At 35.4% G+C, this 22,501-nt stretch overlaps 3 protein-coding genes and 1 long non-coding RNA gene across 4 annotated transcripts; 3 read left to right on the top strand and 1 right to left on the bottom strand.

The window, feature by feature from the left end:
• Positions 1-6: 6 nt before the first annotated feature.
• Positions 7-2,229, bottom strand: LOC112023605 (L-ascorbate oxidase-like; the record flags this gene model as incomplete). The annotated part of the gene is made up of 5 exons (XM_065759945.1): positions 1,840-2,229; positions 1,640-1,732; positions 1,264-1,476; positions 986-1,165; positions 7-261 (listed from the first exon to the last, which is right to left on the bottom strand). Coding segments are annotated over exons 1-5 (1,002 nt in total), but the record flags the coding sequence as incomplete, so codon positions are not given.
• Positions 2,230-5,811: 3,582 nt separating this feature from the next.
• Positions 5,812-6,360, top strand: LOC136061744 (uncharacterized). Its single transcript, XR_010623595.1, has 2 exons — positions 5,812-5,865; positions 6,071-6,360. It is a non-coding gene; the product is annotated as an uncharacterized LOC136061744 (long non-coding RNA).
• A 5,569-nt stretch (positions 6,361-11,929) lies between these two features.
• Positions 11,930-14,073, top strand: LOC111984116 (cell division control protein 2 homolog C). The gene is made up of 3 exons (XM_024015738.2): positions 11,930-12,730; positions 12,823-12,961; positions 13,768-14,073. The coding sequence occupies exons 1-3, from the start codon at positions 12,048-12,050 to the stop codon at positions 13,858-13,860; spliced, it is 915 nt and encodes a 304-aa protein (XP_023871506.2). The 5' UTR covers positions 11,930-12,047; the 3' UTR covers positions 13,861-14,073.
• A 3,236-nt stretch (positions 14,074-17,309) lies between these two features.
• LOC111984135 (serine/threonine-protein phosphatase PP1) lies at positions 17,310-20,409 on the top strand. Its single transcript, XM_024015761.2, has 3 exons — positions 17,310-17,920; positions 19,112-19,671; positions 19,858-20,409. The coding sequence occupies exons 1-3, from the start codon at positions 17,752-17,754 to the stop codon at positions 20,032-20,034; spliced, it is 906 nt and encodes a 301-aa protein (XP_023871529.1). The 5' UTR covers positions 17,310-17,751; the 3' UTR covers positions 20,035-20,409.
• Positions 20,410-22,501: the final 2,092 nt, after the last annotated feature.

Genomic DNA, 22,501 nt, shown 5'->3' with positions numbered 1-22,501 from the left:
GTCATTCCAAATAGGACCAGTTGGTGGAACTGTGGGAGGAGATCGCCTTGGATGGTTTGGATAGTAATTGAGAAAGCCTAAGCCTTGTGTGGTATTAGGAGGCCGACTAACCACATTTGTTGTCATCCAATAATTTCTTGAAGGGTCTTGATCGGCTTTTATAAGCACAGAGTATGTCTCTCCAGAGTATATGAATAAGTTTTTCACTACAAATGGCTCTACATAGTGTCCATCTGCTTCTACCACAGTCATATTATGACCCTGCTCAAAAACAAAATTGGATGCACATCATCAGTGGGTTGCAAAGCCATATGTATGCATGTCACACTAAAACATCACATGGTTTGTAAGGAAAATGCAAAAATTGCCGTTAATTTTACTGCAAAAGTCTTATAAATTGAAATGACAATTAATATAATTGGTGTCGCATCAATGGCATATTAAATAGATTTCTAAAAAAATGTTAAAACTACAACTAATTTTTATTATAAAAACTTACAAACTACTAGACAATGAATGTGATTATTTCCACTTTCATATTATATAAAATGAATGTTGAATTACATTTTAACCATTGATAAAAATCTTTTTTTTTTTTTGAGAGAGTTACAATCTATGACGTCCGTTCTTGATAATAACTCTTTATTATCAGACCAAAACACCTATCAGTTTTTGGTGTAGGCAGGGATTGAACCCAAATCTTTTATACAACTATCAGAGGCTTTACCAGCTAAGCTAACTGGAGTAACATTTACGTAGTAAAATTTGTAGTATCTTAGCATCATTCAAATTTCTATAATACTTTTCTACTTTGCATTTAAAAGTTGATGCATCAATTTTATAAGATTTATGTGGAAAAATATGTAGTAGTTGTAAGTTGTGACATCATTTTTTTGTTTATAATTGAGGAACCTTCGTAGCATTATCCGTATAAACTAAGAATAGCATAAAATGATTTGAAGGTGAAGGCGTTCATAAAGGTTACCTCTATTTGAAAACTAAGGGCTGATAGAGCAGTCAAGCTAGCAACCCTTAGTCTGTATGTTTTTCCTGGGATTACGGTTATTGCATAAGGAGAGCATTCTGGATTTGATGTATTACAAGTGTCGGCTGTGAGGGATGAACTAGTGCAGTTGAATCTTCCTTTTCCTTGAATCAGAAGTGACTGAAAATAGATAGAAGCAATAACTATTAGATATAGAATAACAGCAAGATATAACACTAACTCGATTTTTTACATATGGTACAGTTAGTGCCATTTACCTGAGGCTCCCCAACCCAGACAAAGGGTTTGTTGGACAATCCAGTGGCTTGTTCATAAGTGCTTTTGTGGTACCAATCAGTAAGGATGATACTCCGATCATAATCATATGCAAATGGTTCTGTAAAATTATCAGGAACTGATACACGGATTGATCCATATAGCCCTGATTCTCTTTGCATTCCATAGTGTGCGTGGTACAGATAAGTTCCAGCCTACACATAAGCAAAACATAGATTATAAATTATGACCTTTCACTAATCTGTTGAATGACAACAACTAAGACTTTGTTATTATTGTTGTTACAACAGGGTGAACATTAAAAAAAACAAAATTGCAGAGATTTTAGCCTTTAGGCTACTAAGAAGTAACACATACCCTATCAACCTTGAACTCATATTTGAAGGTGTCCCCAGGTACTACTGGACATTGAGTCACCCCTTCTGTTCCATCACTCCAAGGTGTTCCAATCTACAACAAATTAAGCAGATGAATACACGTACACAATAATAATTAAATACATCAATTTAGATATAAAGTTGGTTCAAGTAGGAAAATCTGGAAACTTGAAATTCTACCTGTCTGATTCCATGCCAATGGATGGCAAGGTTTTCTAATAATAGTTTGTTTGTAACCTCAACAATGACTGTATCACCTTCCTGGGCCAAGATTGTGGGTCCTGGAGATTTCCCATTGATTGTAATGACCAGCTTCTTATAACAGTCAGGGGACTTGTACTCATACTTTACCTCCCATTTGTAATGTCGAATTCTGGCCTCAGCAATGGGAGCATATATGAGAAATGCGAACAAACACAGAGCCAACAGCTTCAAAAACATACTTTGTATTGTTAAATGCTCCAATGGGAGCTTAGCCAACGTGTACGAGTTAGAAGCTCAAATCGTTAGTGTTAAATGCGCCAATTAGCAATTGCTTTGATGAATGATTTTGTTTGATTGGAATTATTAATTTCTGTCAATAAATATATGCACATACTATAATATTATATATAATACATTTTCCAAGCTTGGTCAATTATTTCGTCTAGAATCAGTACTTCTTGCCAATTGAGAGCTTGAGACCATGAAAATTTCAAAGCCGTGGGGCTAAAAGTACACTTCTGCCAATTGAGACCGTGGAAATTTCAAAACAGTGAAATTACGTCGTATATTCATATGAAAATCATTGTATTATTAACTTCGTTAGTATGCAACTCCGGAACATCTGTCGATGTGATATTTTCTCGAGGTTGTTGAGCAATCAAAGCCAATCTTTCAAAACTTTTCAAAGATTATTTTTATTTTTTTATTTTGAAAAGAAACCTTTTAAATTTTTTTTATTAGATATGAATTTTAAAAATCTATGATAACATGTTTTTAGTATTTTTATATTTGTAAAATTTCATGAGAATCAAAGATTAATAGTTATATCATTAATCAAATGTTTAAATTTCAAGTTTTGTGATATAAATTTATGCATAAAAAATAAATTTATTAATCGAATAAAAATTAACATTCAATTACAAAATTTAACATATGTATTAAAAGCATAAAGAAAATATAATCTAATAATTAGATTTAAAAAATCCGCGCCTACTTAAAAGAGATAAGAGGAGTTTGTTTGAAAATAAATTTTGTCCTTTATATATATATATATATATATATAGTAAAGAAGTGGCGTCAGTCTTTTTTTTTTTTTTTTTTTTTCCTCTAGCCTTATTAAAAAAAAAAAAAACCCAACTGAAGAAAAAAAAAAAAAAAAGTGCCTATAGTGGCATTTGTCAAAATGCCATTATAGGAGCGAGGGGCCTGTAGTAGCATTTGATAAATGCCACTATGGGTCTTTTATCCTCATTTTTTATAGGTCTTTTTTTTTTTATTTATTTTTTTCTCTAGCCCTTATTTAAAAAAAAAAAAAACCCAACTGAAAAAAAAAAAAGTGCCTATAGTGGCGTTTGTCAAACACCACTATAGGTCCTTTTATAATTTTATTTTTTTGGTTATTTTTTTATTTTTATTTAAGACCTATAGCAGCATTTTTAAGACCAGGATAAACGTCACTATAGGCCCTTGTAAGACCAAGACCTATAGTGGGCGTTTTAAAAACGCTGCTATAGGCCCTTGGAAACGCTACTACAGACTCATTGTTTTAAAATGCCACTATAGGTATGCCTATAGTAGCGTTTATAGAAAATGCCACCAAAAAAAAAAAAAAAAAAAAAAAGCCACTATAGGAAAAATCTTCGATTAAAATGTTCAAATAAAGCAATATATATGAAAACGGTCTTAGCAGTAAGTTAATAGATTTTGTTTTGGCATTTAGTCATAATCTTCAATTAATGAATTTTGATTTAGTATTTAGTTGATTATTAAATAGTTGACAAATTGTCTTAGCAATTAGTTATCCTCTTGTGCGCACCCAATATCGAAATAAAGCAATACAAATGGAAGAAAGCAATTGCAATAAATATTAAATCAAGATTTTGGTACAATTATGATCACTAGAACTTCATAAAAAACCTCTCATGAATGTTACATACTGTAAAGATAGCAAATCAAGATCAGTTGCAGAGTCTGTTAGGAGCAAGTCTAAGAAGAAGAAGAAATTGAGTGAAGATAGAATTGAAGAATAAAATGAAACTTAAGGGTCCGTTTGGATACAGCTAAAAACTGAAAAATATTGTAGGAAATAAATTTTAAACGTGTAAATAGTACCGTAAGACCCATTTTTATTGAAAAAGTTGCTAAAAAGTGAAATTTGTGGGTCCATAAACAGTAAAATTTGTGTGAAAAAGTCAAATGTTGCGGCTACTGTTCATTGAACAGTAGCCGCAACAGTAATGAACAGTAAAAAAAAGTAGATTGAAAGTCTGAAACCCGTGAAAAAAAAAAAAAAGGCTGAAACACAAACGTGCGTTTCAGAAAATCAGCCCAAGCCAAACGGGCACTTAATCTACATGTCATATAGCATTGTACTATATAAGAACTACAAGTTGTATAGCTATATTTATTAGTTATGAGTTAGTTAATTCTGTTTCTGGGTTAAGAGGGAAAGTTAGTTAGTTATTACTTTCCTTTCACTCATTGTATATATATAGAAGTTGTAACTATACTTGAATCAATGAATTCATTTCATTTTCTTCCAATTCTGTTTTGTAATATGGTATTAGAGCAGCTAGCATAGTTTCACTAATTTCCTAGCTTTTTCTTTTCCTTGATTCTAGAAGTTTCTTTTCTCTCCAAATCAGAAAATTTTCCCGAGAAAATTTTCCCCTTTCTCTTCGATTTTGAGAAATTTTCTTGAGAGATCTCCTTGTTTTTGATTTTGAGACGTCTTCTTGTTTTCTCATTGATCTCGAGAAACTTTCCTGAGAAAATTTTCTTGCTTTCTCACAATTGATATGGTGAATTCAGATTCTTCAAGTTCATCGATCACCATTGATGAATCTCATCCCTTTTTCTTGCACCACACAGAGAATCCTGGAGCTGTTTTGGTGTCCCAACCTCTGATTGGTGGAGATAATTACTCGACCTAGGCAAGATTGATGGAGAGAGCCCTAAGTGTTAAGGGTAAGCTCGGTTTCATAGATGGAACTGGGATTCTCACTCCAACAATGGCGAAGATTCCAATCCTTGTGTAAACATGGAATTATTGCAACAACATAGTTGTGACTTGGATCCTCAATTTTGTTCCTCCAAAATTGGTACGAGTATGACTTATTGCAAGACTGCAATGGAGGTTTGGAAGACTCTGAATGACATGTTTTCTCAAGGCAATGGACCTAGAGTGTTTCAATTGTAGAAGGATTTGGCTAGTATTTCTNAAAAAAAAAAAAAAAAAAAAAAAAAAAAAAAAAAAAAAAAAAGAAGACCTATAGTGGCGTTTTCCAAACACCACTATAGGCACTTTTTTTTTCGGTTGGGTTTTTTTTTTTAATGAGGGCTAGATGAGGAAAAAAGACCTATAGTGACGTTTGTGAACACTTGTAATATTGGTTGCTATTGCTATTTGGATGCTTAGTTTCTTTTTAAGAAAAAATAAAATAAAAAAACCTATCCAAGCCATGAGTCCAACCTTACCCCAAATAGGTTGGGTTGGACCCTTATAATGGGCTAAGTTGGGCTGAGTTGGGTCGAGGGGTTTTCTAGTTCTAATGAGTTTTTTCAAGCCATCCATGGAGGGGCTGAATTGAGATAACCCCTCAAGGCCTCAACCCAATCTAACCCAATTTATGCATACCTTTACTAAATAATTAGGAGTCCTATTAATGAGTGCCCTTAAAACGATTATTAATAAATTATTTTAAGAAAGTTTTAACATGATAACATTATTTTCATGAAAAATATAAAAAACCATAAAAAAAAAATTATTATTATTATTTTAAATTTTTCCATAAATTTAAAAAAAAAATTATAAACTAATGTTTATAAAATTGGAAAAAATTGCAGATGATCCTTGATGCGATAGAGCAAGTTGGTGGAATTTATATTGTTACTACAGATCATGGTAATGCTGAGGACATGATGAAGAGAAACAAATCAGGGCAACCTCTTCTTGACAAGGGTCATAAAATTCAAATACTCACTTCTCATACTTGTCAGCCGGTAAGTTCATTGAATTCTTTTTACTTGAAACACCCAAGTAATGAAACACTTTTTTTTGGGCTTTACAGATTGCACGCTGCACCTAGGATTTTTAATTGTTATTGACTGTTTATTTATCAGTCAACATCGTTGTTATTACTATTAACTAGATGGATGTTGCTTCTCAAGTTCTAAAACATTGTATTTTTGTTTTCTCTTTATTTAGGTGCCAATTGCAATTGGAGGTCCTGGATTAGCACCTGGTTGCAGATTCCGCAGGGATATTCCTACTGGTGGGCTTGCCAATGTTGCTGCAACTGTTATGAATCTCCATGGATTTGAGGCTCCTAGTGACTATGAGCCAACCCTTGTTGAAGTTGTTGATATCTAGGGCAGCATAAAGATTTGTTTCTTTAATGCGTGGAGTTAGATATAGGTTACAATGCAACTCAGAAGGCTGCGGAGTATGGCATGCTATCATGATAAATAAGTTTTTATTTCTTACTAAAAAAGAAACAGTCACGGGTATGGTGGCTTCGGTATTTTGGGCTGTCTGTGGAGGTTTACAGAACAGTTATGGTTAAAATGGAGTTTTTGTTCTATCTTTTCTTAATATGATTTTTGTCATGATTCGGTTTGTATTAAACGTTCCTGTTTAGAATTTAGATTGAATGGTTTTCAGCTCAAAAGGCTTAAGCTTAACAGGCTTGTTCTATACTTCTAGTTCTATCAACGTACTTACGTACCTGCTTTAGTAGGCCAGTTTGAGTTGCTGTTGTGAACTATGATGACTGATAATAAAATTTCATGCTTGTTAATTGTTAGAGAAAGACTAAACAAAAATGTTCACACCATAAATGCATCACATGCCTAAAGTATATTTGGAAATTCATATTTGTTCCCAATTATGGTAAAGAAAAAGGACGATACCCACCTGAAGCACAAAAAAACACAAAAGAAATTGAGCAAGACGAAGAAGACCAAACAGGCTTGGAAAAGAAAAAGAAAGAGAAAACTAAAAATAAAAAGAGAATGGAATTAGATCTTGTAATTGAGAATAAGTTCTAATGGGTTGTTAGAACATTTACATTTGTATCAGTTCATACAATATTTTTTTTTGGTTTATTTTAACATAAGAATCTTTTTTTTTTTTTAACATAACTATATTTCAAAAATACTCATTATGAGATCATCTATTTCATAACAATCCAAATTTACATAAGTTTACATAGACTAATGCGGATGATGTTTGGAGTTCGATATGCAAAATTCACCCCTTACACTATTATATATTTATTGATGTGATTGCTCTTTATTTTGGCAATAGACCTATTGGGCTAATATGATAAGAGACCGGTTCTACCCAATCCAATGGGTGGGTTGGATTTTTTTTTTTTGTGTGTGGATTGGATTAAGTTCATGTCAGTATATTCACCTAATCCACCTCCATATTAATATTATATCTATAGTTTTTATTAATTACTATTTTGCCCCTTTCCCTAATATAAAACAAAACCCTAATGTGATGTTTGGTACGGGAAATTCTACATTATTTTTGGCATCCAGATTTCTAGGAATGTAATTCCTTACAATCTGGATGCCTAAGAATGTAGCTATTCCTATGTTTGGTTTCATTGGGAATCTCTTAAGATTCCTATGAATAGGGCTGTCCAAACATACCCGGTGACCCGGCCCACCCGGAGACCCGATCAGAATCGATCCGAAACCGGCAGACCCGACCTACTCTGGCGGTCGGTGACAGATTTTCTCCACCAAAAACTGACTCTGGGGGGTCGATTTCAGTTTCTCTCCCCCAAAACCTGAAAAACCTAAACCGACTGACGAAAAACCTATAATCTGGCGAAAAACCCAAATTCCAGCGATAAAAAACCCAAATCTCAGCGAAAAAACCTGGATCCAAGCGCTGTTTCATGTAGATCCGACGAGATTTTGACTGAATCTAGCGAAATCTCATCGAATCTGGTGAGATTACCACTAGATCTGGCGAAATCTCATAAATTCCAATGAGATTTTTGTCGGATCTAGGTTTTTCTCACCTTTTTTTGCAGTTTCCTCGCTGTTTTCTCAGATCATTGACGCCAACCGACCCGTCCGCTACCCGTTAAAGTCTAATCCACTCAACTTGTTTACTCCGGCGGTCGACGGTGGGTGAGCTTTTCCAAAATCCAATTCCATCGGGTCGGTTCTAGGTTGGGCACAAACCCAACTCGGACCGATCCGTGGACATCCCTACCTAGGAATGTGAGATGATAATATTTGGTTTATTCCCAGGAATCTTAAATGAATTATTTATTTTTCCCATTCTATTCTTAAATTTGAATGTGAACTACCAAGTCCTTTAAAAAAAAATCTTCCTCTAAAAGAATCTTCCTTCTTTTATCTTGTCATCCATAGCATTTTGTTTCATTACATTCATGCATTTATATGGATTCTTTGTACCCCCTTGATCATCCTTGATTATTTTTATGTTTCTCAAGTAAAACTTTCTAACTTCTTGTACCCTTTGTCAATCATGACAAAAAGGGGGAGAAATTGTGGAGAATATGTGGTTTCTTTTTAAGATTCTACATGTCAGGGGGAGAACTACATGCCCTTGTTAGGGGAGTTGTGTTTCATCTTGTTAGGGGGAGTGCTTGCCTCCTTCTTCTTGTACCTTGGGTCTTATGACCATGTTTACATACATTATGCTTATCTTTGATATATGTTGATGTATGTTTCTTTTACCTACCTTTACATGTGTTGTTTCTTTTCTATCTTTATACACATGTTTCTTATACTTGTATGCAATCTATTATTTCTGTTTCACATTAAGATATCTTAATGAGTTTTGTTTAAAGTGTTTCAGAAATGCAGGTTGTCAAAGTCTTTCTTGCCATGAACTCTCTTCTTGCAAAGTTTTTCAAGAGTTTGTGTTAGAATAGATTTTATTGTATTCAACAAGTGAATATGAATTGAGTGATTTATGACTTCTCTCATATATTCATTTATTTGTTGTGGTTTTGTCACAGATTGCCAAAGGGGGAGATTGTTAGGACATATGTGATTCACATGTTAAGAACATATGTCATGCTTTTATGTAGTTGGCTAATCCTTTGACAAAACGCACTTTACTTGTATTTGGGTATATCTAAGTTATGTTTAATACTTGAAGAAACATGTTGTTCAAGTCTAGTATTAAAACCATGAAGATTGGACCAAGAAACAAGTGAAGAAAAGGTGTTCAATAAATCTAGACAGATAGCTCGACACCTGTGGATAGTTAGCCCAATAGCTACTCGACACCTCTCGACAGCTGGCTATCTATCGAGCTCTTAAGGTGTTTCTTATCGCAATCTCGACACCTTCTCAACAGCTAGCGAATCGATTGAAAAAGCTCCTGTCCCCTCGACAGATTCTCGACACCTCCTCGACACCTAGCTATCTATCGAGGTTTAAAACTCGACACCTCTCAATTGATCGAGGTTATGGAAAATCAAAATTTTCAGATCTGATTTTTGGGCCAGGCTTTTGTATTTGTGTAGGGTTTCTTTTCTTACAACCCTAGACCTATATAAGGCTTATTTTAGAAGCCGTCACATAAAAGAATACAAGGAGAACATAAGCAAAATGTGACTGATACCTTATTCTCTCTGAAAGAAGCCACTGCATCTTTGTACTTTAGGGTTTTGTAACCAAGTGCTTCTTGATCTTCATTGTTGATGAAGTAAAGAACTTTGCAGCCAATATTCTTCTTCCTTAAGTTAGTGAGTGAGTCATGTACTAGGATTCATGTAAAGGAGTTAGTCACGTATTGGGATTCGTGTAACATCAAAAGGGTGGCGTTCATATATTGAAGAGTTCAGAGGTTCTGAAGCGGTAGAAAGTTTCTGCTGTGAGTTCAATTACGGAGATTGTAGAGTCTAGGAACAATAAATCTGGACAGATAGCTTGACACCTACGGACAGATAGCCCGATAACTACTCAACACCTCTCGACAGCTGGCTATCTATCGAGCTCTTAAGGTGTTTCTTATTGCAATCTCAACACCTTCTCAACAGCTAGTAGATCAATTGAAAAAGCTCATGTCCCCTCAACAGCTTCTCGACACCTCCTCGACACCTAGCTATCTATCAAGGTTTAAAACTCGACACCTCCCAATCGATCGAGGTTACGAAAAATCAGAATTTTCAGATCTGATTTTTGGACCAGGCTTTTGTTTTTGTGTAGGGTTTCTTTTCTCACAACCCTAAACCTATATAAGGCTTATTTTAGAGGCCGTCACATAAAAGAATACAAGAAGAATATAAGCAAAAGGTGACCGATACCTTATTCTCTCTGAAAGAAGTTACTGCGTCTTTGTGCCTTAGAGTTTTGTAACCAAGTGCTTCTTGATCTTCATTGTTGATGAAGTGAAGAACTTTGCAGCCAATATTCTTCTTTCTCAAGTTGGTGAGTGAGTCATGTACTAGGATTCGTGCAAAAGAGTTAGTCACGTATTGGGATTCGTGCAACATCAAAAAGGTAGAGTTCATATATTGAAGAGTTCAGAGGTTCTGAAGCGGTAGAAAGTTTCTACTGTGAGTTCAACTACGGGGATTATAGAGTCTAGGGACAAAGGGTTTGTACTAGATCTAAAACTTCTCTTTACTATAGTGGATTGTTTTTTGGGAAGGTTTCCCCCCAGGTTTTTTATTGTGAAACTGGTTGATTTCATTAGGTTTCCTAAATCATCATATCTTGTCTTATTTATTTTTCCGCTACATATGATTTTGACATGATATTGATGTTTATTTGTTTTAACAAGTTTTATAGATAATAAATCTAATTAACAACTTGGATTTAAAACTTGTTAATTCTATCAACTAGGGTCTAAATTTCCCAACAGAGGGGTTTAAAGGGGGAATCTAGATTCTCTTGGTATCTGATTCCCTAGCTGATTTGCAACCAAATTTGAGAATCTTTAAATATTTTTGGGAATTCTAAAACATTACCCCATATCAAACGCCACATAAGTCTCCATTTATATTTTCTTGTAACTCATAAAACTAGTTTATGTTTATTTTGTTTCATAATTGAGTTGGGTTAGGCCTATTTGATTTCTTACTAACTAAATGTCAATTGGTTTGATAATTTGTGTATGATGGTTCCTTTGCTTAGAATTTTCTAATGGTAGATGGTAGAAAATAGTTGTAATATTGTTGCTATTATATTTTGATTCTCAATTGAGTTGAGATAAATCTATTTGGTTTGATTATTTGTGTTGGTATAGTAATTTATGTATGGTGCTATGCTTAGAATTTTTAGAAGATTGCAAGGGCAGCAAACACTTGTAATTTGCTTGCTATTGCTATTCGAATGCTTAATTTTTTTAAGAAAGAAAAATAAAAATAAAAACTTATCCAAGCCATGAGTCCAACCTAACCCCAAATGGGTTGGGTTGGACCCTTATAATGGGCTAAGTTGGGCTGAGTTAGGTCGAGGGGTTTTCTAGTTCTAGTAGTTTTTTCAAGCCATCCATGGTGGGGCTGAATTGAGATAACCCCTCAAGGCCTCATTACGCTAGCCCCCGAGTAGGGCGCTAAGGTTAAAGCCCTTGGGCCAACCAGTGTGGATGCCCACCAATGAACTCCTACTAGCAACGAGGCTCGAAACTAAGTGGATTAAATGAAGTGTTCGAGCCTTACTAGTTGAGCCAAGCCCTGTTGGCAATCTAACCCAATTCATGCATCCCTTTACTAAATAATTGAGAGTCTTATTAGTAAGTGCCCGTAGAACCATTGTTAATAAATTATTTTTAAAAAATTTTAATATGATAACATTACTTTCATGAAAAATATATAAAAACCATAAAAGAAATTTTTTTTTTTTAATTTCCATAAAATTTTTTTAAAAAAATATTTTATAAACTAATGTTTATCTGTTAACTTTTAACCAAATAAGTAATTCGGTAATTTTGCAAAATAAAGAGGTGGCAGAAGAAGAGAATCAAACAAATTCAAATTTCAAAATTCAAAAGATCAGGAAGGGAGCGAGGGAGGGAGAGGGACAGCCAGCCAAGTCACACGTGTCGAGTGTGCTAAAAAAAAAATTAACAAATCCATCATCCCCACTGACTCCCTCTTTCTCTCCCCCCTTTTTATAAATTTGAATTTGCACAACAAACAGAGAGAAAGAGAAGAAGAAGAAGATCAAAATCGGAAACAATGGAAAAGTACGAGAAACTGGAGAAGGTGGGAGAAGGAACGTACGGGAAGGTGTACAAAGCTAAAGACAAGGAGAGCGGCGAAGTGGTCGCCCTGAAGAAAACCCGTCTCGAAATGGACGAAGAAGGCGTTCCCCCGACGGCGCTCCGCGAAGTCTCCTTGCTCCAAATGCTCTCCCAATCTCTCTACGTCGTCCGCCTCCTCTGCGTCGAACACTCTCTCAACAAGCACGGCAAGCCTCTCCTCTACCTCGTCTTCGAGTACCTCGAAACCGATCTCAAAAAGTTCATCGACTCTCATCGCAAGTGCGCCAACCCTCGGCCCCTCCCTCCTTCCCTGGTTCAGAGTTTCCTCTACCAGCTCTGCAAGGGCGTCGCTCACTGCCACTCCCACGGCGTTCTCCACCGCGATCTCAAGCCCCAGAATCTGCTGGTCGACAAGGACAGGGGGATTCTCAAGATCGCAGATCTTGGACTCGGACGCGCCTTCACCGTTCCTCTGAAGAGTTACACGCACGAGATCGTTACTCTCTGGTACAGGGCTCCGGAGGTTCTACTCGGATCCACTCATTACTCCACCGCCGTTGATATCTGGTCCGTCGGCTGCATCTTTGCTGAGATGGCAAGGCGTCAGGCTCTCTTTCCTGGCGACTCCGAGTTCCAGCAATTGCTTCATATTTTCAGGTCTCTTACAAGATTGATTTGATTTGATTTGCTTTTGTTTTATTACTAATAATTCTAAAATGAAAATAAAAATTGATTGATTTGAATTTCAGGTTGCTTGGCACTCCCACAGAGAAGCAGTGGGGTGGAGTTACTACTCTCCGGGATTGGCACGCGTATCCACAATGGGAAGCACAGAACTTGGCACGTGCCGTTCCTTCTTTGGGACCTGATGGTGTTGACCTGCTTTCGGTAACGCATTTCTTCCTCTTTCCTTCCACCAAATGGCCCTATTATATTATTCAATTTCCTGCAACCCCTTTTTGTTTCTATTATGATGAAATTATCATTTTGTCCCAAAACTTTATGCTTTTAGGGAAGACTGAATTTCATCATTTAACTATTATTCATCTGCTTAGAAAATTGTGAATTTAATTACAATACAATGTAATGCTAATTGCATCTTAATTCTAACCATAGAGAATTTCACACACTCCTTTGGGGATGTCTCCCTTATCCTTTTGCCAGCTCATGCATTTCACCTTATGTGTAGACTGTAGAAATCAATTTTACATTCTAAAATACTAAGATATGAGACCGTGCAAAAGCTTTTTCTTCATCGTTACTGAGGGGCAAATAATCTGCTAGCTTTTTAGTATGATCCTAAATCTTCTATTATATCTCATAGTTGTGACTACAACTTGTCAAATCTAGCAAAGTTCTTCTTTCTTGGCCTATCTTTTATATAGTCCAGACCCTAGAAGTGATGTGATAGACCAAATAGGTTTTCATCATCTCCCATATTTGCATTTGTTTAGTATAGTTGACCTATTTAGTTTTATCATTATTTTAAAAAAATAAATTAGTTGAGTACAAAATAATTTAACACGCTGCTGAACCTAGAATGTTAGCAGAACCTCATGCTTTGTCTTCTCATTGTTCTTAGAATGCTACTGAACCTCATGTTAGCTGCATTATGAATGCTAATTATCTATATATGCCCCCTTTTGTTTGTTTCAGCTTTGTGTGACTTACAGTTTTTCTGTTTGTACTTGCAGAAAATGCTTAAATATGACCCAGCTGAAAGAATCTCAGCCAAAGCAGCACTTGACCATCCCTATTTTGACAGCCTTGACAAGTCACAATTCTGAAATTGTGTTGCCTAGCTTCGAGAATCAGAGATAGTCTGAACTTGTATTTTTCTTGTGGTGTTATATAGTATATGCTGGGAATTTACTTTCATGTGTTTAAGTTGAGAGGCTGACTTTATCAATTGATACTTGGTGAAGTCAGTTGTCATCATCTTGGTGATTTGAACTTTGTTGTATGTGATTTACAACTTAAAATCTTACTGTGTTTTTCTATCTGGCAGTTTTTTCCTTTTTCTTATTCTTTTAGGTATTAGTCTTTGAGTAATGCTGGGGAGTAAAGCCACCAGAGTGCAAGGGTGGGGTGTCAGTGGTCTTTGGAGAATTGGAGTTTGGACCAAATGGCACCTTCTCCCTTGTAAGTAAGTAGTTTTAATTATCTCATACATTGGATATATGCACGATCTCTCTTACAAACATGTGGATTCCATACTTAGTAGGAATCACATGATTGTGAGAGAGATGATGCATATGTCAGATGTACAAGATATTTTCTCATAAATAAGGGATGAAGGATAATGTACTGGTTCTTGTTGGGATGAGTTGCTCCATGAAGATTGTGATTCTTTCTTGTTGAAAATTTATTATTTCATACTGTTTCATGATTTTTAAGCTTAAGAAGTGCTCCCTTTTTGCAAAATTGTCCACAAAATTTGATTGGAGGAACCATACAGATCTCTCAATTAGCAGTAACAGGATGTGCAATACAGATCTGCTAATGAATAAATAGACTAGAAAGGGTATGGCCCTAGAGAAAGATGTATTATAAGCATATTGTATACAGATGATTACTAAACAGACCCAATTTGCCGTCGCGAATTATAAATTAGGCTTGAACATGTTTTCTGAGTCTTGGGTTGTTGTAGACAATCTATGAGACGAAACGCAGCATTATTGTGTCAAAAACCACATGAGTTGCTTTGTCGATAGAGAGACTGTTTTATGGCATATTATTCAGATGACTGTAAGACATATATTTGCAGTAGTCAACATATCAATCAGGCCAAAACTTGCTTTTGCATCTTTGTTCTGTTTAGACTGCTTTTCAGTTGAGAAAGCCACATCAAGAACCAGTTGTGTTGCGGTAAATCTTGTGCCGGTTTGGATAACACTGAAAGTTGCGGTGCGTTTCCTATTTCACGTTTTGGTACTCAAAAAAAAAAAAAAAAAGCGGGTCAACCTGACCTGACCTGAATAATTTGTGACCCGATCTATTAAAAAAAAATTCATTAAAAAAATATTTAAATTACATTATGATATTAGGTGCATAAAGCACAAAGTACCAAAACTAATAAGCAATATATTATAGATATAAAATTATAAATAATTAAAACTATTATCAAGACATGATATGAGAGAATGACTATTTAATTCATCACAACCAATAAGACGCAGAGCGTGCTTGACATGAAACAAGACAATATGTTACACAAGGCTATCAAAAGTCAAGACAACCATTTAAAAAAAAAAAAAAAAAAATCTCATTCAATAGTCAATACTAGCTGAGCTGTAGTCCATTGTCCAAAGCCAAAAAAGCATAAACAAATGGACAATGCACAAACACAAACCTGACAAACCAAACCACAAAGCTTCCTTTCCTCAATTCATTTCCTCATCCTCTACTCTTTTTCTTGCGCCTTCGACCTCTGACCTTCTTCACACATTCCACACTTTTTTAGTTTTAAGTAAATTGCATTTTGTTATATGTTGTGCTACGTTTTTTTTTAATAATATGGATTGTAATATTTTGTGGTATTATTTTTCATTGCAATTTTTTTTAATGATTAGAAATTTCATCATAATGAAAATGGTCGTGGTGCTAAAACAAAAAAATCTCAGTTGGACTTGTATTTAGAAGAGTCTAGACTTAACAAAAAGCAAAATTTAAAGTTGGAAGTTCTCTCTTGGTAGAAAGAGCATTACAATCGGTTTCCAAAGCTCTCTTTAATGGCACGGGATCTCATGAGCATTCCAATAACAACGGTTACTTCTGAGTCAAGTTTTAGCATTGGGAAAAAAATTCTTACTCCGTGTCAATCATATCTTTTACCTGAAAATGTGGAAGCTACGTTGTGTACTAAAAGTTGGCTATATGGATTTGAAGGTAATTTAATTTTTTTACAGTCATAATTATACAATTTTAATTCTTTATTAATTTGCTTTCATGGTACATTAAGTTATATTAAAATATTGTATTGTAGATGAAGATGCTGACAAAATTGGCCAACTTGAACTACAATTTGCAAGTATGAATATTTGCAGTGCTGAATCACCAACGTTGAGTAGATTGAGATTAAGGTGTAATTCTTATAAAATATTTACTTATTTTTCTTTACTTAATATGTTAGGCTTATTTTTAAATATTTTTTTGTTTAGTTTATCTTTCTAAGTAATCTAACTTTACTATTATTTTAAATGCAACAGGAACATGTGCACTTAAGAAGATCGATAACTTGCTACTTTGAAAGCTTACTTGTTTTGTTTGTTTTAAAATCTATCTTTTTTTGAAGATGTAAACTTGTAATTATATGCATTTTGACAGTAAACTATTAACATTAAAGATTTTTGCCATCATGAATTTATGATTATAAATAATTTTTGTCATACTCAAAACTATCAGAATTGAAAGGATATTAACAAGTAGCATTAAATGCAATTCATTTACTTAATTGATTTATTCATTCTTTCTAAACAAGTTGTCATTGATTTGTTTTTGTAATTGAAAAAAAAAAAAAAAAAACTTGTTTAAAAATGATCCGTTTTGAACTGCGATCCGTTTGACCTGCAAACTCGATTGACCCACCCGTTTTGCGACGTTCTCATCCCCAAGTAGTAGTCTCCCTTCTCTCTTCCCCTCTCATATACGACGTTCCTCCGTGTTGGTAAACTTCGTTGATTTCATATTTATGTTTATAGAAACAAATGCCATTGCTCAATGTTATTTTGTCAGTATATTTAAATCAATAATTTCTAGTGGATGCAAGGAATCTTTGTTTCTAAATTGGTTATGGGTTCCGAATCTTCCGATGTGGGCCAAATCAAAGCATGAGTTTTAAATCCTCTGCTTGCTACATAATTTTACGTATAGATCAAGCATACGTGGCTACGATGACTGTTTTTTCTGTTAATGTTTTGTTTTGTTTTTATTAAGGTTACTGCATGCTTTCGGGGCTGATGATGTTTGAGAAACTATTAAGAAATAGAAGGAATATGTTGTGGTGGATGAAATATTAGCGTGGCGGTTCAACTAAAACATGATTAGTTGGTAGTTGCTTGATTTAGCAAAAAAGAGTAGCAGTTAAGCAAAAAGCTTGGCAAGCGTCAACGGTGGATCTTAGTTAGCAAAAGTTGCCAGCGATGATGTATAAGTTGTCTATGTCTTCGGTGACAGTAATGCAAAAATTATTTTAAACAAATTCAATTAAGGAAAAGAAAGAAAGAAAGAAAGAAAGTGACTGGGTGGAATGGACCATGTAAATCGGGGAAAGGGAGGGGTGCTTATTGTTTCTTGTCCACAACAGTTGGCAAAATGTAAAACCTTACATATGACAACCATTCAAGACATAACAAAATGCAGTCACAATATAATCTAAAACCCATATATGTCTCAACTTCTCCTATTCTTTAGCCAAACCTCTTGTCTCTCTCTCTGTCTCAAAATTTGCTAACATTGTTAGCTAATCATTTTTCCCTTTTCTTTTCTTTTTCTCTGTGTCTGTCGTCATTTTGATTCTGATATATAGTATCAACAGCAGATATACCATCTTTTTTTTTTTTTTTTTTTTCTTTTTTTAATTTAAAAAAAAAATAAGGAGAAGGGAAAAAAAAAAAACGGATCAGCTGGCTGATAAAGAGGGTAGTAGTAGTGGGAGGAGGGGTGGGGGTCGGAGGGGAATGGACGGATTGGATGGGCTGATAGAGAGGTTGTTGGAAGGAAGGAAGAGTAGAGGGAAAAGGATTCAGCTTGCAGAGTCGGAAATCCGCCAACTTTGCGTTACTGCCAAGGAAGTCTTCCTCAGGCAGCCTATTCTTCTTGAATTAGAGGCTCCCGTTAATGTTTGTGGTATGTAAACATTGTTTCATTCACCCTTTTTCTTTCTTCTTTTGTTCATCCTATTATTCTCACCTATCTTTTGTTTTGTTTTGTGTAACCAAAAGCATTCCCCCCATTTGTTGTTGCTTTCAGGAATCTCATTGTCCCGTGTTATGGCATTTGAGATACAGAATTCGCATAACATGGTAGATTGATTTGCCCCCCTCCCTTTTAATAACAATTGTTTTAAATAAAACCCAACATCATGTAAAATCCGATTTTAATTTTATGCATTAGCATGAAGAACCAGCGTTTTTAACAGATGGGGTTGGGAAATGCCAGCTTCTTGATATCAAATTTTACCATCAGATTTTATTTTTAATTTTTGCCCTCCTTTTCTTATCGAAAGAAGCCTCCCCAACCGTTCTATGATCATTGTCAAAAGAATTTTATCAGAATTAAATGTCTATATAATTGCATTTATTTTCTTTTGATACAATTAATCTACCATTGATTTATTTTGCAATAGGATTATGATCATTATCGTCATATATGAATTGCTGAAGGTGACAACATCTGTAAAGGAATCTGGTACAAGTTTTTAACAAAGAGACTCTATAAGAAAGATTCTGAGGTTTCTAACGTACTAAAGAAATAAGAAAATTAGAGTGAGTTTACTTTCAGTAACCCTTTTTTAAAAATGGGTGTTGAGGATTGTTGATCTATACAATTTAGTGAGGAGTAAAGAAAAAAAAAAAGGAGAGAAAATAACACAAAAAATTAACGTGGCTTGATGGTGTAACTATGTCCATATAGCAAAAAGAATAGGGTTTACAACATAACCTTTATTCCAGAGACTAGTATTACCTTTTCGTATTAGAATACGAGGCACCATCTCTAAGTCTAACTACATTGTGCTTTAAATATAGAACCGAACGGTTGATCTATGTTCTTTTCATAAGTCAAATTTCAGATCAAAAGGGTGGAATTTGGTTTGAGAGGTAAGGAATAACTTACTAATCTGCCTGTCCTTGGAGTAAATTAAATTAAACACTCAAAATAATGTAAAAAATCATTCTTAGGGAATGGTAAAGTGGCTTGTTTGTAAGTATTGAGAAGTGAGAGTTTTTATATTTTTATATTTAGGTATCAAGGCTCTTAAAATAATGTTACACAGTAGTTGTAGCTAAGGAATAATATGGTGGCTTGTTTGGGGTGCAGGTGACATACATGGTCAATTTCCAGACCTGCTGCGACTGTTTGAGTATGGTGGTTTTCCACCACATGCAAACTACCTGTTCCTTGGAGACTATGTGGACAGAGGAAAACAAAGCATAGAGACAATATGCCTTCTGCTTGCTTACAAAATCAAGTACCCTGACAACTTTTTCCTCCTTCGAGGAAACCATGAATGTGCATCTATCAACAGAATCTATGGATTCTATGATGAGTGCAAGCGCCGCTTCAGTGTCCGTCTCTGGAAGATATTCACTGACTCCTTCAATTGTTTGCCCGTAGCTGCAGTGATTGATGAAAAAATCTTGTGTATGCATGGTGGGCTTTCACCAGAAATGGAGAGATTGGATCAGATACGAGCTATACAAAGGCCAGTTGATGTGCCAGACCAGGGGCTCTTGTGTGACCTCCTTTGGGCTGATCCTGACAGAGACATTAAAGGGTGGGGTGAGAATGATAGAGGTGTTTCCTATACCTTTGGAGCTGACAAGGTGACTGAGTTCTTGAAGAAACACGATCTTGATCTCATATGCCGTGCTCACCAGGTCTTTCATCATGTTAATTATGTTGTGAATGAACACTAAGAAAAGAGTTGTCTCACTGACATTTATTCCGGTTGAATTTATTGTCTTTAGAAAAAGATTACATTGTTTATGTTGCATAAAGAACCTAAGCTTTTCCTAATGAATATATATATGTAGCCTAATGAATTGAAAGAAAATGGTTGACAGGTGGTTGAAGATGGTTACGAATTCTTTGCAGAGAGGCAGCTGGTTACCATATTTTCAGCACCAAACTATTGTGGAGAATTTAATAATGCGGGTGCCCTGATGAGTGTGGATGCAAGCTTGCTTTGTTCGTTTCAGATTCTCAAACCATGGAAAGGGAAAACAGCGCATCTGGAATAAAAGTCCAGGCATCGGAGAAGGAAGTTAAAAATAAAACTGTGAACTATAAAGAGAAGAGAATCCTGGTGGAAGACAAAAATATGGATTCTTGGTACAAGATTAAAGACTTATTCGGCTGTGATTTTAAGAGGCCGAGAATTATGTTTGTAATCATACAGCTATCGTTCATGCAACCAAGGCAGCAATAACAAGGCCGTGTATATAACCCCTTCATAGGCATAATTACCGTCTGCACTTTTTCTTTCTTTTTTAAGTTTTACCTTCACGAAAATTGCTTTGTACTCTCAAAACCTGACTGTACACAAATAACAAGTGTAGTATTTGTATTTCTTTAAGAAGAAATGCTTAAAAAGCCTCGGCAATTTACATTTTTCACTCCTGTTATTGTTGTTTTAAGTAAGCTTTTTCTTAAAATGCTACTTTTTCATTTTGGATAATTACACTTTGCCCATCTATGGTTTGTCTCTAATTCTATGTGCCCACCCGTGGTTTAAATTTTGACACTTTGTCTATCTGTGATTCTGACTATAAGTGCTCCGTAACCCACCCCAATGTTTTCTGTTACTCACACCGTCGAAGATCCTACATAATGCAATGCGCTTCGCTTGAGACTCTAGACCGAGAATCATCTGGGCTTTGATCGTGCAAGTAACCTGAGGAAGAAGGAGCTTTGACTCTGGGTTCATCTGAAGCTTGGGTGAATTCGGGTGAGTTCATTGTGCAGTAATTTTTTTTTAGAATGACCCAGTGAAAAGGCAAGCATCGCCCAGGCTTCAATGGCACTTTCTGCACTTGAGAACAGTGCTCTCATCTCCTTAGCTCTCTTTTTATCCAATGCTAAGCCATTCTCTGAGTTGACAAGTTTCTCACTTGGGGAATATCCTACAACATTATCATCTTCCAGTTTGGTAGAAGCCTATTCTTTTGTTTCATCCTTTCCTACAGAATTTCCATCCTTTTGTTGAGAAAATGTTGCATTCAGAAGCATTAATGCTCCTAAAATAGAATCAGTTTGCCCCATTATATCCTTTGTTATTTTTTTAATATCTGGCATTGAAGACATCTTTGAGCTAATGCCCGAGACACTCATTTTATCAATTTCACCATCCAAACCTTCTGGAGTTGCAAGCCCTGATTCAACATAACCTGCCTCTGCAATTTTTTGTGACTGTGAGCCAATTCTATTTAATAAGTCAAATCCATCCCAGTTTAATTTCTCAGGAACAGAGAGCCCAAGTTTCTGAACAACATTTTGACTGATGACATTAGTCAAATTCTTCCAGAAAATTTTATTTGATTGCTCCGAGTTAACAACTGGTTCCAATAGTTCAAAGGGTAGCCCATTCTCCATACCACCATTATCGACATGAAAATCCTCTATTTCTCTCTCTTTGTCGTAGCCTGTGTCACTAGAAGAAGCTTCCAGGTCTTCATCCATTGGTGAAGGCATGTCCGTATCATACTTGTCATCATTTGGAAACTGACCCTTCCAAAGATTTGCATCATTGAATGCCTTTAGCTGCCCAAAAGCATACTTTACAAACTGACGCGCTTGCATAGACTTTGTGCCCACAACCATTTTCAAAGCAGACTCAAAACCATTTTTCCGAAGAAATTCCATAACAAAAGGGACCCTCCACAATTTTTGTCTTCTTCAATTTCATCAAAACTTTTGTACTTAACCTGAAACCTCACCACTAGAAAGAATAAGCCATAGACTTATTAAAGAAAATACTAGTTCATGTTGGATTACTATGACAAACGGATCAAATACAAAAAATTTATTGCACAATGAACTCACCCTAACTCACCCAAGCTTCAAATGAACCCAGAATCAAAGCTCCTTCTTCCTCAGGTTACTTGCACGATCAAAGCCCAGATGATTCTCGGTCTAGAGTCTTAAGCGAAGCGCATTGCATTGTGTAGGATCTTCGTTGAGTTGGATGGGAGTGAGTGAGTTTTGGGAGTGAGAGTGACTTTTGATCCGTTTTGGAATGTGTTTTTTACTTATTTGGTATTAGAGTAACGGAAAACATTGAGGTGGGTTACAAAACACTCATGGTCAGAATCACAGGTGGGCAAAGTGTCAAAATTTAAACCACAGGTGGGCACATAGAATTAGATTCAAACCACAGATAGGCAAAGTGTATTTATCCTTTTTCATTTCATGTCCGTTCTGAGTATACACTTTCATGTGTTCTTTGTGACAGCCAAACACTTCTTTCGTAGTTGTCTTACAAAGTTATCAATATAACTTGATATGCATTTCTGGGTGAGAGCTAGCTAGCTTGATAAACCAGTTGAGACAGGCCGAGCCCTCAATCAAGCTGAGCTCCAATGGCTTGCAAGCAACACAATTTATTTGCAGCTATACAGTTATAAATATGAGCACCATATGTGAAGGTGAATTTTTCAATCCTTCACATTATCAGTTTATCTTGAAAATATCTATATAAATCTATCATCA

Source organism: Quercus suber, unplaced genomic scaffold (assembly GCF_002906115.3).
Source record: "Quercus suber isolate HL8 unplaced genomic scaffold, Cork oak 2.0 scaffold_347, whole genome shotgun sequence".
Taxonomy (NCBI): domain Eukaryota; kingdom Viridiplantae; phylum Streptophyta; class Magnoliopsida; order Fagales; family Fagaceae; genus Quercus; species Quercus suber.
Note: the sequence above shows the minus strand (reverse complement) of the source record. Positions and strands in the feature narration are given on the sequence as shown.

What these genes read in the sequence shown, in the direction of transcription:
- LOC111984116 (XM_024015738.2), top strand. Translation starts at nt 12,048, where the DNA reads ATGGAAAAGTACGAGAAACTGGAGAAGGTGGGAGAAGGAACGTACGGG. An exon ending in CAATTGCTTCATATTTTCAG is followed by an intron (nt 12,731 to 12,822) that starts GTCTCTTACAAG and finishes TTTGAATTTCAG; the next exon opens with GTTGCTTGGCACTCCCACAG. An exon ending in ATGGTGTTGACCTGCTTTCG is followed by an intron (nt 12,962 to 13,767) that starts GTAACGCATTTC and finishes TTGTACTTGCAG; the next exon opens with AAAATGCTTAAATATGACCC.
- LOC111984135 (XM_024015761.2), top strand. Translation starts at nt 17,752, where the DNA reads ATGGACGGATTGGATGGGCTGATAGAGAGGTTGTTGGAAGGAAGGAAG. An exon ending in GGCTCCCGTTAATGTTTGTG is followed by an intron (nt 17,921 to 19,111) that starts GTATGTAAACAT and finishes TTTGGGGTGCAG; the next exon opens with GTGACATACATGGTCAATTT. An exon ending in TCATATGCCGTGCTCACCAG is followed by an intron (nt 19,672 to 19,857) that starts GTCTTTCATCAT and finishes AATGGTTGACAG; the next exon opens with GTGGTTGAAGATGGTTACGA.